Here is a 15,919-nt window from a genome sequence, read left to right as displayed (position 1 = left end):
AAAAAATGTGAAGTTGACGGGCCGCATTACTTTCAAATTTGATACAATACAAAATTATTGTTAATCAATTCGTTATTTGAACTACTATAACACTATATTACTAGAATAATAATACTACATTACTATAATAATAGCGCTAGGTTTAAAATTTGATATATTTCTCCACGTGCTTATTTCAACAATCCAGCTTTCCAGTTTAAGTGTCGCTAAATGCAGTCCGGCGGCTCAGTTAGAACACATGTCAAGATTGGGCAGCCCCTTTTTAGATAGTGCCGCAGTGCCCTCTGTGGATGCTGCCGCAGTGCCCTCTGTGGATGCTGCCGCAGTGCCCTCTGTGGATGCTGCCGCAGTGCCCTCTGTGGATGCTGCCGCAGTGCCCTCTGTGGATAATGCAACACACCCCTAGATAAGGCCACAGTGCCCTCTGTAGATAAGGCCACAGTGCCCTCTGTAGATAAGGCCACAGTGCCCTCTGTCGATAAGGCCACAGTGCCCTCTGTCGATAAGGCCACAGTGCCCTCTGTAGATAAGACCACAGTGCCCTCTGTAGATAATGCAACACACCCCTAGATAATGCCAGTGTCCTCTTCAGATACTGCCACACACCCACTTGTAGATAATGCCACAGTGCCCTCTATAGAGGCTGCCACAGTGCCCTCTGTAGAGGCTGCCACAGTGCCCTCTGTAGAGGCTGCCACAGTGCCCTCTGTAGAGGCTGCCACAGTGCCCTCTGTAGAGGCTGCCAGTGCCCTCTGTAGAGGCTGCCACAGTGGCCTCTGTAGAGGCTGCCACAGTGCCCTCTGTAGAGGCTGCCCCAGTGCCCTCTGTAGAGGCTGCCCCAGTGCCCTCTGTAGAGGCTGCCCCAGTGCCCTCTGTAGAGGCTGCCCCAGTGCCCTCTGTAGAGGCTGCCCCAGTGATGTCAGGGGCTTGCCCAGAGCTGGAGTCCCGGAGCAGAGCCGCTTCTGGCACTCTGCCTGGGATTCCAGCTCTGCTCCTGACATCACTGTCCATATATGGACAGAGATGTCAGGGGCAACCCCAGAGCTGGCGTCCCAGGCAGAGCGCTAGTAGGCTCTTCCTGGGACTCCAGCTGTGCTCCTGACATCACTGGGACTCCTGCTCTGGTGAAGCCCCTGACATTATTGTCGATGTATGGACAGCGATGTCAGAGGCTTCCCCAGAGTCCCGGAGCAGAGCCGATAATAGCGCTCTGCCCGGGACTCCGCTCTGGGGAAGACCCTGACACACTGTCCATATATGGGCAGCGATGTCAGGGAATTGCACAGAGTCCCGGAGCAGAGCCGTTACTAGCGCTCTGCCCGGGACTCCGCTCTGGGGAAGACCCTGACACACTGTCCATATATGGGCAGATATGTCAGGGAATTCCGCAGCATCCCGGAGCAGAGCCTATACTAGCGCTCTGCCCGGGACTCCGGCTCTGGGGAAGCCCCAGACATCGCTGCTCATATGTGGACAGCGATGTCAGGGAATTCCACAGAGTCCCGGAGCAGAGCCGACACCAGCGCTCTGCTCCGCTCTGGGCAAGACCCTGACACACTGTCCATATATGGGCAGCGATGTCAGGGAATTCCACAGAGTCCCGGAGCAGAGCCGACACCAGCGCTCTGCTCGGGACTCCGGCTCTGGGGAAGCCCCAGATATCGCTGTTCATATGTGGACAGCGATGTCAGGGAATTCCACAGAGTCCCGGAGCAGAGCCGACACCAGCGCTCTGCTCCGCTCTGGGCAAGACCCTGACACACTGTCCATATATGGGCAGCGATGTCAGGGAATTCCACAGAGTCCCGGAGCAGAGCCGACACCAGCGCTCTGCTCGGGACTCCGGCTCTGGGGAAGCCCCAGACATCGCTGTTCATATGTGGACAGCGATGTCAGGGAATTCCACAGAGTCTAGAAGCAGAGCCGACACCAGTGCTCTGCTCCGCTCTGGGCAAGACCCTGACACACTGTCCATATATGGGCAGCGATGTCAGGGAATTCCACAGAGTCCCGGAGCAGAGCCTGTACTAGCTCTCTGCCCGGGACTCCGGCTCTGGGGAAGCCCCAGACATCGCTGTTCATATGTGGACAGCGATGTCAGGGAATTCCAGAGTCTCGGAGCAGAGCCGATACTAGCGGCTCTGTGTCCCGCGGGCCGCAGATGACAGCCCCAGGGGCCGCATGCGGCCCGCGGGCCGCGTGCTTGAGACCCCTGATATATGTGTATATATATATATATATATATACATATATATGTGTGTGTGTGTGAGTATATATAATTGGGAGAATTACTCCTATAGTACATGGTCGTGTGACATTAAATGAAGGAATGACGGACTAAAGATAATTGTACCTTTTCATTAGCTTGGTGGAGGTCTGAGATAAGGGCGTCTACATTCTCCTGCAATACAACACAGAGTTCTGGCCAAGTGAAATTACCAATCATGCTTTTTGGTTCTTTTAGGAGCACACAACCTGCTACCAGGCGCTGGTATAACCCATGTAGGAAAGTTAACTTCTTCTGAAAAGAAAATAACATGATGTGTTTCTATAAAAAATTAAATGGGTTTACCAAATGTAATGAAATACGTACATAAAATGAATACCAAATGTAATGATGTTAATATAAATTAAATAAATACATTTGAAAATTACACAGACATGAGTGGACAGGTAAATCATAAACAATTAGCACGTATTAATCTTTGTACAACATTTTACATATAGAATTAATTTGCATAAAAATGTACATGACCTTGAAAATAAATTGCACTTATATTGTACCCATTCTGAATTGAAGTCTGTATTATTAGAGCTGCATTAAAAGTTTGCAGGCTTCAGAGCAGAAATCTCCCAGCATTTCATGTTGCAAAGAGCTTAAATTGATCTTGTAATTTGTTGTAGCAAAAACAAACTTCCCGCTGTATTATGGTCACTGTTAGGGCTATACTTTGGACAAGCTTATTGATAGGTTCCAATAGCAACCAGCGAAATGATGAATACAGCTCTGAATTATTATACAGGCTGTATATGCTAGGACAGCACCAGGTTATGGAAAATTTCCATGGGAGGCTAAATCACGGGTGGGGGATGGTACTCTAAAAAATCCCAATGATGTAATACACAAAAGAAGTCCAGGAGTGCAGCATCCTCTATAAACTTTTTTCTTTATAGATCCAAGGTAAGCATACAGGCAAAGGAGCAACGTTTCGACCCCTTGTGTGGCTGGGTCTTTCTTAAACTCTCAAGCTATTGAATAAGACCTAGCCACAGGAGGGGTTTAAACATTGCTTCTTTGCCTATATGATTTTCTAGGATAAATTAAAATATACAGAGTATGTGGTCACTCGTAAACTTTTTTTATTTTTTTAAATATACAGACAGTGACTCAAGGTCACTTCACTGTAAGTAATATAAAGATGGTTCTTTACTGTAAGAGCAGTGAGACTATGAAACGCTCTGCTAGAGGAAGTTGCTATGGTGAATTCACTAAAAGAGTCACTATGACATGTCAGAAGTTTTCTGAAAGTTTAGTTACCCTTTAAGTAAATGTGTTGTGAAAAAATAATTATATGATTCATGTGGTTTTTGTGCGACATACTGCTTGTCTGTTATTTGAACTCCCAAAACCACTGCTGCACAGATACGTATATATGGATCTATGTATCTATGTATGTGTAAACTTTCCAGAAGCCTAAATAGTATTTGGAAGGATTATAATTCAGTCGAAGAAAATATCAAATATTTAGGAGTATGAGATACGGGCCCCGAGGGCGTGAGAGAATGCTGGTGGAAAATATTCCTGCCATGGATACTTGCATTGAATTGCCCTACAATTTCTTGTAAGCATGAACTTTTAAAAACATTTTACTTGTCGAAAACGTTGCATGTATCTATGAAAAGAATACTGTGTTGCTTTCTACTGAATTGTACGCATAACAAGCGGTAAGTGTAAAGCCGCTATTAGCACATGCGGCGTATACGGAATTAGTGAGCTACATAAACTTTACTGCATTATCGCATACCTCTGCATCCTTCTGAAAAGCTCGGGTTATTTTCAGGATTTCACGTTCAGACTCCAAGGCTCTCAGATTTTCTTTTTCGCAGGTGTCATGTGCCTTCACTAGTTCTGTCTGAAGTTGGGCTATTTGAGTCTCTCTTTCAGCGCAGGCAACACTCAGACTTCGTAACTCCTTCTGAGCAACCAGCTGCTCTGACCGAATGTTCTGAAGAACAAAAGGATATTTAGGGTCTAATCACAAGGTGGGGTCAAATCACATTTATTTTAGTGATTTTCGCAAAAATTCAGATGGTTGCAATGCATATGGAAAATACCCTAAGCCCCACACAAAAATTACTTTTTTTTACTCTACTAGTAATGCACATAAGGCCTTTGAATAAAATAGCCTTTTCTTCACCTGTCAAAGCAGAAAGTCCAATCCTGCTCTAAAGCACGAATCGCAAGCTGACCATACAGCGAGTAAGGACTCTTTCACACCAGATTTATTTACAAACCTTTTGAAAACATATAGGAAAGTATCCATGAACTCTCCCATTGTTTTCTATGGGCCAAACTTATGTCAATGTGCGCCATACTGTACATATTGGCATACGTTTTATTGGAAGGCTCTATGCCATTGTTCACACCAAAAACAAGTCATAAGCGGCATATGTTGTTTTTTTTGGGCAATCGCTGGATGCATATGCTATGACTTGGAATACTTTTTTGGCGTATGTTTTCTTTTAGAAAGTTACAAAAAACAAGCCAATTTCTTCCAGCTGTGAACACTTAACCTTTAATTAATGATGATAATGGAAACATTTTTATTCTTTAGTATCAAAGCATACAAACATAGCCCAACAAAGTGGCACACTACACTATAGGTAGGTTTTTTTTTTTTTACCTAAAACACTTTATATTTTGCAAAACATGGTGTGAAAGGGGCATAAGATGCTTGTAAATAAACCCTGGTCTTTCTCGGTTATTAACCCCTTCCCTCTTTGGCCACTTTTGACCTTCCTGACCGAGCCTCATTTTTCAAATCTGACATGTGTCACTTTATGTGGTAATAACTCCGGAATGCTTTCACCTATCCAAGCGATTCTGAGATTGTTTTCTCGTGACACATTGGACTTTAAGTTACTGGCAAAATTTGCTCGATATGTTCAGTATTTAATTGTGAAAAACACCAAAATTTAGCGAAAAATTGCAAAAATTAGCATTTTTCTCAATTTAAATGTATCTGCTTGTAAGACAGGCAGTTATAACACACAAAATTGTTGCTAATTAACATCCCCCATATGTCTACTTTAGATTGGCATAGTTTTTTGAACATCCTTTTATTTTTCTAGGACATCACAAGGCTTAGAACTTTAGCAGCAATTTCTCACATTTTCAAGAAAATTTCAAAAGGCCATTTTTACAGGGGCCAGTTCAGTTGTGAAGTGGCTTTGAGGGCCTTATATATTAGAAACCCCCAAAAAGTCACCCCATTTGAAAAACTTCACCCCTCAAAGTATTCAAAACAGCATTTAGAAAATGTCTTAACCCTTTACACATGTCACAGGAATTAAAGCAAAGTAGAGGTGAAATGTACAAATTTCATATTTTTTAGCAGAAATAAATTTTTAGTACAATTTTTTTTAACACACAGAAGGTTTTACCAGAGAAATGCAACTCAATATTTGTTGCCCAGTTTCTGCAGTTTTAGGAAATATCCCACATGTGGCCGTAGCGTGCTACTGGACTGAAGCATCGGCCTCAGAAGCAAAGGAACACCTAGTGGATTTTGGGGCCTTATTTTTGTTAGAATAAATTTTAGGCACCATGTCAGGTTTGAAGGGCTCTTGCGGTGCCAAAACAGTCAAAATCCCCCAAAAGTGACCCCATCTGGGAAACTACACACCTCAAGGAAATTATCTAGGGGTACAGTGAGCATTTTGACCGCACAGGTTTTTTACAGAAATTATTGGAAGTAGGACGTGAAAATTAAAATCGACATTTTTTCAAAGAAAATGTAGGTTTAGCGATTTTTTTTTCTCATTTCCACAAGGACTAAAGGAGAAAAAGCACCGTAAAATTTGTAAAGCAATTTCTCCCGAGTAAAACAATACCCCACATGTGGTAATAAACGGTTGTTTGGAGACACGGCAGGGCTGAGAAGGGAAAGAGCGCTATTTGGCTTTTGGAGCTCAAGTTTAGCAGGAATGGTTTGCGGAGGCCATGTCGCATTTACAAAGCCCCTGAGAGGACAAAACAGTGGAAACCCCCCACAAGTGACCCCATTTTGGAAACTACACCCATTGAGGAAATTATCTAGGGGTATAGTGAGCGTTTTGACCCAACAGGTTTTTTGCATAAATTATTGGAAGTAGGCCCTGAAAATGACAATCTAAATTTTTTCAAAGAAAATGTAGGTTTAGCTAATTTTTTCTCATTTCCACAAGGACTGAAGGAGAAAAAGCACCGTAAAATTTGTAAACCAATCTCTCCCGAGTAAAACAATACCCCACATGTGGTAATAAACGGCTGTTTGGACACACGGCAGGGCTTCGAAGGGATGGAGTGCCATTTGGCTTTTGGAGTTCACATTTAGCAGGAATGGTTTGCAGAGGCCATGTCACATTTACGAAGTCCCTGAGGAGACAAAACAGTGGAAACCCCCCACAAGTGACCCCATTTTGGAGACTGCATCCATTGAGGAAATTATCTAGGGGTATAGTGAGCGATTTGACTCCACAGTTTTTTTGCAGAAATTATTGGAAGTAGGCCCTGAAAATAAAAATCAACATTTTTTCAAAGAAAATGTAGGTTTAGCTTATTTTTACTCATTTCCACAAGGACTGAAGGAGAAAAAGCACCAAAAAATTTGTAAAGCAATTTCTCCCGAGTAAAACAACGCCCCACATGTGGTAATAAACGGCTGTTTGGAGACACGGCTTGGCTTAGAAGGGAAAGAGCGCTATTTGGCTTTTGGAGATCACATTGAGCAGGAATGGTTTGCGGCGGCCATGTCACATTTGCAAAGCCCCTGAGGGGAAAAAACAATGAAAACGCCCAAAAAGTGACACCATTTAGGAAACTACACCTCTTGAGGAATTCATCTAGGGGCGTAGTGAGCATTTTGACCCCACAGATGTTTCATAGAATTTATTAGAATTGGGCAGTGAAAATAAAAACAATCCCTTTTCTTCAATAAGACGTAGCTTTAGCGCAAATTTTTTCATTTTCGCAACAAATAAAGGAAAAAAAAGAACCCAACATTTGTAAAGCAATTTCTCCCGAGTACGGCAATACCCCATATGTGGTCATAAACTGCTGTTTGGGCACACGGCAGGGCTCAGAAGGGAAGGACCGCCATTTGGAGTGCAGATGTTGCTGGATTGGTTTCTGGGCGCCTGTGGGCCCAAAACAGTGGAAACCCCCCAGAAGTGACCCAATTTTGGAAACTACACCCCTCAATGCATTTACCTAGGGGTGTAGTGAGCATGTTAACCCTGCAGGTGTTTTGTAGAAATTAGTGTGAACTCGATGTTGCAGAGTGAAAATGGGATTTTTTCCACAGATATGTGGACAATATGTGGTGCCCAGCTTGTGCCACCATAACAAGACCACTCTCTAATTATTATGCTGGGTTTCCTGGTTTTAGAAACACCCTACATGTGGCCCTAATCTCTTGCCTGGACAGTCGACCAGGCTCAGGAGTGAAAGCGTACCATATAAAATTGAGGCCTAATTTGGCGATTTACAATGTATTGGTTCACAACTGCAGAGGCTCAGATGTGAAATAATAAAAATAAACCCCTGGGAAGTGACCCCATTATGGAAACTGCACCCCTCAAGGCATTTATTAAGGGGTGTAGTGAGCATTTTCACCCCACAGGTCTTTTCCATAAATGAATGTGCTGTGGATGGTGCAAATTAAAAATGTATATTTTTCCCTAGATATGCCATTCAGTGGCAAATATGTCGTGCCCAGCTTATGCCACTGGAGACACACACCCCAAAAATTGCTAAAAGGGTTCTCCCGGGTATGACGGTGCCATATATGTGGAAGGAAACTGCTGTTTGGGCACGCTGTAGGGTTCAGATGGGAGGAAACGCCATTTGGCTTTTGGAGCGTGGATTTTGCTTGGTAGTAGTTTTGTTTGGAGTCTTACTGGTGTAGTGAAATGTATTAGATCTGTCAGTCATTCACTGACAGCAAGCCGATTAGGCTTCCTAAATCGGCTTCCGTAATAACAGCAGTCGCCAGTCCTGATTGCCTGTCAGGGCTGGCGATCTGCTAGTAACCGCTACGATGAAGCAATCGCTTTCGATTGCTGCATCGAAGGGGTTAATGGCAGGGATCGGAGCTAGCTCCGGTTCCTACCGTTACAGGTGGATGTCAGCTGTACAGTACAGCTGACTTCCATCGCTGATGACGCCGGATCAGCTCCTGACCCGGCGCCATATTGCCGGCAGCTACGGAAGCCGATCAGGCTCCGCCGCCGGGCGGATCTTGACCGGCTTCGGTGCTAGGCAGACCGGGAGGCCAGTATTAGGACTCCGGTTGCCATTGCAGGCACCGGAACCCCGGCAATTTCATTACTGGGGTTCCGATGAGCTGCAAACACCTTAAGTGCAGCGATCGCGTTTGAGCGCTGCACTTAAGGGGTTAATGGCGGGGATCGAAGCTAATTTCGGTCCCCGCCGTTACAGCCGGATGTCAGCTGTAAGATACAGCTGAGATCCGGTGATGGTGGCACCGGCTCAGCTTCTGAGCCGGTCCCAAACATTCGGCGTAAAAGTACGGCAAGATGCGGGAAGTCAATGCTTTCCATGACGTACATTTACGGCAAATGTCGGGAAGGGGTTAAGGCCTGATTTACACGAGCGTGTGCGTCTTGCGCACGCAAAAAACGCGGCGCAAAATGCACTTAACAGCTGCGTGTGTCATCAGTGTATTATGCGCGGCTGCGTGATTTTCATTATGACACTCAGTTTGGATGTTTGTAAACAGAAAAGCACGTGGTGCTTTTCTGTTTACATTCAGAGTTTGACTGCGTGCGACCTGCGTGGTTTTCACGCACCCATTGACTTCAATGGGTGCGTGATGCGCGAAAAACGCTGAAATATAGAACATGTCGTGAGTTTTACGCAGCGCACTCACGCTGCCCAAAACCCACGGACTGTCTGCACTGCCCCATAGAGTAATATAGGTGCGTTCGACACGCGTGAAAAGCACGCGCGTATATTACGCTCGTGTAAATGATGCCTAAGGGTGTATTCACATGGTGCAGAATTGTGTGGTAGAGAGGTTTTACCCAAACATATTTTCCTGTAATTTGTATCAAGAAAACACCAAAACGCAGCAAAAAAAAAAAACAACATGAGGACATACACAGTATGATCTTGATATGAGGTGGGTTCCAAATGATCAATGAAAAAATGGATTAAGGCCCCATGCCCACTTCAGTATTTTTCCTTCAGGGTGTTAGCAGTTTTTCTGACGGCTAGCACACTGACCCATTCATTTCAATGGGGCCATGCACACTTCAGGTTTTTTGACGGTCCGTTGCTCCGTTCCGATCCAAAGTGGAGCATGTCCTACTTTGGTCCGAGATTCCGTGACCGTGAGGCCCATGCAAGTCAATGGGGGCCGTCAAAAAAACTGAAGGCACACGGAAGGCATCCGTGTGCCGTCCGTGTGTGACGGAGCCGTTGCCTAGCAACCGCTGGGCGGGCAGTAAAACATAACAGAAATATTACACTAATCGGCAGCCACTTGTCTCTATCAATCACTGATAGAGAAAAGAGGCTGCTGATTACAAATAAAATAAAAAGCAGTTCATACGTACCCGGTCGTTGTCTTGGCGACGAGTCCCTCTTCTTCCTCCAGTCCGACCTTCCTTTCTGACGCGACAGCCTGTGATTGGCTAAAGAGGCGGTCACGTGGGATGAAGCGTCATCCCTGGAGGCCGGCCTTCTGATGTCATCCTGACGTGCGTGACCGCCACTACAGCCTGTGATTGGCTGCAGCGGCGACATGGATGAAATGTCATCGCTGGAGGCCGGACAGGAGGAATGTAAGTATGAACGTATTTTTTTTATTTTTTATTATTACATTAAAATTTTATTTTCCGAGCGCCGAGCATGGTACTGTCCAGGGTGCTGAAAGAGTTACCGACGATCAGTGCAGCCCATTAACTTTTTCAGCACCCTGGACAGTACCATGCTCGGTGCTCGGAAACGAAAACACGGAGTGAACACGGGAGTGCACACGGCCGCTAAAACGGGCATACGGATACGTCACAAACGGCCGTGAAAACTGTATCGGATGTGTGCACGAGGCCTTACAGTGCACAAAAAGATGTTTTCTTCATGGTGGCAGTTGTAACGTCTATGGCCGCGGACCGTCGTCATGACTTACACTCTGTCAGCCGCGACCATGGACGAGCGAGTTCCCGGCGGCATCTCCCTCCTGGGAGACACCGGCACACACTGTCTCGCGCAGGGCGCACGCCCCCGCGCGTGCACGGCCTTAAAGGGCCAGTACGCGCACAGTTGCAGAATACTGCAATTAGTCCAGAATGCTTCGGGACTATAAAAGGGGCTCTGCCCTCTCGATCCTTGCCTGAGCGTTGTTTTGTTACCTTAAGTTTGTCCTTGAAAATGGTTTCTTAGTGTTTTCCAGTTCCCAGTGTTACCCGTTCCTGCTGCCTGTACCCTGTATCCAGTGCTACCGTGCCTTCGAGAGTTGGAGTCGTGTTGTGCCCTCCGCTGCATCTATTGTGTCGCACCCCACCGGGTGTCTTTCTACTGTCGGAGCCTCATCTTAGCCTGAATCCACCGCTACTGTCTACATTGCCTCAGGTACCCTTTCTGAACTATAGACATTGCATTGTACCTGTTTGGCCAGCTGCTATCACGCCACGCGGTACGACCCAGTGGGTACACACCCCGCGCCGCGACAGCAGTGACATTGAAACCTAATGTTGCTAATATTCACACCTCAGATATTTATGGCAGATTCTATGGATATGCCATAAATGTCTTATAGTTGCAGATCCCAGCTTTGGGACCTACACTTCTCTCCAAAACAAGGGTCATCAGACTGCCTTCCGCCTTATGGGGCTACTGTCGGCCGCCGCATTTAGGTGGAAAACAAATGGAGAGGTGACTGCAAAAGGTGAGCACGACTGTTTCCGTAACTCCAAGAGGACAAAACGGAGAACGTGGCCAAATCTCCATTCATTCTCTCCCTAGATGCGGCAGGTGCCTCACCAGGCAGGACGGGGGTCATGTAACATGTGAGGAGAGAATTTAGTGCACGTTTACTAAAGGGTTATTTCCACCTTAGACACGTATGGCCTTTCCACAGGATTTTCCATAAATGTCTGATAGATGCAGGTCTTAGCTCGCCAGAAGGGGGGGGTTGTGAAGATAGGTGCGGGTCCCAGAGCTCCGACCTGCATCTATCAGACATTTATGGCAGATCCCGTGAATAGGCCATAAATGTCTAAGGTGGGAATAACCCTTTAAAGTAAACGTGCACTAAATTCTCTCTTCTCCCACGTCATTAAAGTAGGTCAGAAGATGATTTAAAGAGGCTCCGTCACCAGATTATAAGAGCCGAAATTCCCACCAGAAAAAAACTCTGCAATTCCGGAGCGTGTGGACGAGGCCTTACTTAAAGAGGCTCTGTCACCAGATTATAAGTGCCCTATCTCCTACATAATGTGATCGGCGCTGTAATGTAGGTAACAACAGTGGTTTTTATTTTGAAAAACGATAATTTTTTAGCAAGTTATGAGCAGTTTTACATTTATGCTAATTCGTTTCTTAATGACCAACTGGGCATGTTTTTTCTTTTTACCAACTGGGCGTTGTACAGAGGAGTGTATGACGCTGACCAATCAGTGACCAATCAGCATCATACACTTCTCATTGTTCCTGCCCATTGTTACAGCGGGACTATGCAGTGAAAGAAGCTGGGCTGGAACCATGAGAAGTGTATGACGCTGATTGGTCACTGATTGGTCAGCCTCATACACGTCTCTTTACAACGCCCAGTTGGTAAAAAGTAAAAACACGCCCAGTTGTCTATTAAGAAACTAATTAGCATAAATCTAAAATTGCTCATAACTTGCTCAAAAATGATCGTTTTCAAAATAAAAACCACTGTTATCTACATTACAGCGCCGATCAGATTATGTAGGAGATAGGGCACTTATAAACTGGTGATAAACCCTCTAAGTAAGACCTCGTCCACGCGCTCTGGAATTGCAGAGTTTTTTCTGGCGGGAATTTCGGCCGGAAAAAATGCAGCAGAATACAGTAGCAGCATGGTGGATGAGATTTAACAAATCTCATCCACATGCTGCGTAAGATTTCGGAGACTAAATTGACCTGCGGTGCATATTTTTTCAGACCGCAGCATGTCAATTCCTGCTACGGAAAGTGTGCAGAATTGCTGCGTTTTTCATAGGAAATGTCTCCATCTCCATTTCTGCACCATTTTCTCCCGTAAAAAACACAGGAAATGGTGCGCTTTAGCCGCAGCAGAAAAAAGCCTTTGACTTTCAACGGAATTGCTGCAGAAATTTTCTGCAGCAATTCCATTGTGTGTGGACAAGCCCTAAGGGTCGATATGCTGAAACCTCTCCCAATCACTAGAACAAAAGGGACCGAGATGCTCTTTAGAATGCTTGGCCCATTCAGCTCTAATCAGTTTCAAGAGTCTAAGGGGCACAAACTTTTTTGTTCGGTAGGGTTCCAATCTCTAAAATCCCCACAAAACTCTGGAACACAGAGGCTTGAGAGTACTATCTTCTTGCATGTCGCTATCTGATTATTGTGCACAAACATGCACATTTACTAAAGGCATCGACTTCTCAGACTAACTGTTCATGTTATTTCAGCAGGGTGACAAATAGCGGTCAGGCAACTGCGCTGCTTATCTTTGGGAAACAGTAGGATCAGAAAGAGTTCTCTCGACAAGGAATGTCAAGAGATTGTCGTTCAGTACACATAGATATATTTCATTATTAGCGGGTCCTGTTGAGATCAGAGTCTATGGTTAGATTTACAGACAGAAAAAAAAAAAAAGAGGATAGGATATACAGTATATATTTATACCTCAAGGCTTTTACGCAGGTTGTGTATCATCTGTTTGGAAGATTCTAGTTCTTCTTTCATCCCCACACAGTCAAGTTTTTTTGTCACCAGCTGTTTGAAAGATTTTTTTAGAAAATAAAAAAAAATGTTCATTGGTCACATAGATCACAAAATTTTTGGGTATTTTTTTGTGGTTGTATTCGTATGTTTATTTCAAAAATTTCACAGATATGTTTTTTTATGCGTTAGCTGCATGGTCCCTCTGTAAAGGCACTTAGCTGCAGTGCAAATCAACCTCCTGTCTCATCAGTGGCTCAGGCTGCTCCCCTTGCACCCCATGCTTTACACTGCAGTGCAGCCTCTGCAGATTGGCTGCTGAGTATACAAACTCACTAGACATTCAACAGTAAGTAAATGCGGGCAGAGATAATTTCCATAACAGAAAGGACAGAATTATAAACTATAAGCAACTAAACCACCTGTGAGAAAAGCACAATATCAGGTAATTGCCTCAAATAAATTGAGGAAAATGCGCCTTAGTAAGGTAGGATCCTGGAGAAACCCAAAAAAATAAAAATAAGGAAAAGAAAAAAAATTATTGGTAGTATATTACAGGGACAAGTCCATTCTCCTATTAGCCAAAACGGCAGAAAAATTATTCTGCCTTTTGGCTCATACAAGTGATCTAAGAATATAGCAGATCCACTTTTATCAAAACTGCTTTATTTCCTTTTTATTAGAGCAATAAAAAAAAATAAAAAAAAACTGTTGCAAAAGAGCACTGCAGCTTTTTCTAGGGCAATAATATGTTGGACAACATACTAAGATATGTAACGTTAATCCATAAAGATCAAAGTGAAATGTGATTGGAGATTGAAATGCTCCAAAAGTCGAACCCGTCATCTAAAGCTTTTTTCCAAAGTAATGCTCAAAATATTGGGATCATTCACATATGACATAAATTGCCTAAATAATGTCATTTATACTTCTCCATTTAAATCTCATGCCTCTTATTAGCAGTTTTATTACCTAGCGTTGACCATATTGCCTTCCTTAACCTTTTCATCACCAAGGGTCATTGATGCCCCTGTGTCCAGGTAAAATTTTCCATTTTTGATATGCCCTTCTTTAAACGACAATATCTTTGGAACCGCTTTGAATATCACAACTATTTTTACAAGTCATATGAGGCTTTAATTTTCTAGACTAGTTAAATTAGTTCAGTGTTTTTAATTTTTATTATGAGCAGACAAATCACTAAAAATTAAAGAAAAAACACATTTTTGTATGTGTATATACACACATACATATATACACATAGACTGTAGAGCTCTGTAAGAATTCGTCCTCTTTTCTCTCCGTCACCCTGGATCGCTGTAAGGGGGGAGTGAGGAGGGCTACATACACACGACTGTGAAAAAAATGGCAGTCAACAACTAATCAACTGTCAGTTTTTCATGGCTGTTTTGCATCTATGTGTCTCAAAATTTGAATCCATTTCCGGCCGTCTGACCATTTTTAACCGAGATTTCCCATCCGTTTTTCATGGACGTTAAAAAAATGTATGAATTTTATTCGTTAGGGCTTTTTGTCACAACCCCCTGAAAACACCACAGTGCCCATGTAGATAGTGACGCAATACCACTGTAGCTAGTGCCACATTGCCCACATAGTAGTGCCGACTGTAAATAGTGCCACAGTGCAGATATAGTGCCACAGGTCTCCCTGTAGATAATGCCCACATAGTGCCACACACAGTGCCCACGTAGATAGCACCATAGTGTCCCCTGTAGATAGTGGCAATATAATGCCACAGTACCCATGTAGATAGTGCCACACCCCCTGTATATAGCACCACACCCCCTGTAAATAGCGCCACCTCCCTGTAGATAGCAACATCCCCCCTGTATTTAGCAATATCCCCGCTGCAGATAGCGCCACCCGTAAATGGCACCCCCTTCCTGTAACTAGCACCACTGTAGCTCCCTGTAGAAGCGAAATCCCTCTGGCCGAAGATTCCACTCCTACAGGAAGCCCCTGATATCTCTGTCCATATATGGACAGTGACGTCAGGGGTTAACTATAAAAGCGGAATCCCCTGCCAGAGCGGGGATTCCGCTCCAGGAGTAGCCCCTGACCTCAGTGTCCATATATGGATAGTGACACCAGGGGCTTCTCCAGTAGCGGAATACCCGGCCAGAGTGTAGGCCGGAGATTCAGCTCATAGAGAGAGCCACTAACGTCACTTCCAAATGGACAGTGACGTCAGGGGCTCTGTCTAGAAGCGGAATCCCCTGTCAGTGTGATCTGACAGCGGGGATTCCGCTCCTAGAATCAGTTCAGGTGGCGCTATCTACAGTGGTGGGTGTGATGCGATGTACAGCGGGGGGTTGCTATCTGCAGGGGAGGTGGCACTATCTACAGAGGGGATGGAAAGACAGCGGGGGGCTCCCTCTAGGAGGGGAATCCTCGGCCAGAGTGCTGACTGTGGATTCCGATGCTGGAGGGAGCTTAGGTGGCGCTATCTACAGAGGGTTTTTCTACAGGGGGTTGTGGGTGGCACTATCTACAGTGGGGGGTGTATTCCGGGCTCTCAAAGCCCCGGCAGACATGAGAGTGCAGTGCTGCTCAAACTGAAGCAGCACTGCACTCATTAAACCCGTTCCAGACTGTCAACGTTTATACACATGTAAAACTGCACGGCGCATAGGCAGTTAGACCGTATATAGCCGCATGGCAGTCGTGAAGGGGTTAATGCTAAATTTGGCACGATATGACACACATACGTGTAAAAATAAAATAAAGCTGTCTTTTCACTGG

At 44.8% G+C, this 15,919-nt stretch overlaps 2 protein-coding genes across 2 annotated transcripts in view; one reads left to right on the top strand and one right to left on the bottom strand.

The window, feature by feature from the left end:
* ACO1 (aconitase 1) overlaps window positions 1–15,919 on the top strand; it is a 254,019-nt gene that overhangs the window by 124,050 nt on the left and 114,050 nt on the right. The gene's annotated exons all lie outside the window — the stretch shown is intronic.
* CCDC171 (coiled-coil domain containing 171) overlaps window positions 1–15,919 on the bottom strand; it is a 76,641-nt gene that overhangs the window by 17,723 nt on the left and 42,999 nt on the right. Inside the window, exons 12-14 of the mRNA XM_075858786.1 lie at window positions 13,121–13,210; window positions 4,026–4,226; window positions 2,354–2,521 (exon numbers count right to left, since the gene is read on the bottom strand). Of these exons, the coding sequence (XP_075714901.1) occupies window positions 2,354–2,521; window positions 4,026–4,226; window positions 13,121–13,210 (459 nt within the window). The remainder of the gene's footprint in view (window positions 1–2,353; window positions 2,522–4,025; window positions 4,227–13,120; window positions 13,211–15,919) is intronic.

This window comes from Rhinoderma darwinii, chromosome 1 (genome assembly GCF_050947455.1).
Source record: "Rhinoderma darwinii isolate aRhiDar2 chromosome 1, aRhiDar2.hap1, whole genome shotgun sequence".
NCBI lineage: Eukaryota > Metazoa > Chordata > Amphibia > Anura > Rhinodermatidae > Rhinoderma > Rhinoderma darwinii.
Note: the sequence above shows the minus strand (reverse complement) of the source record. Positions and strands in the feature narration are given on the sequence as shown.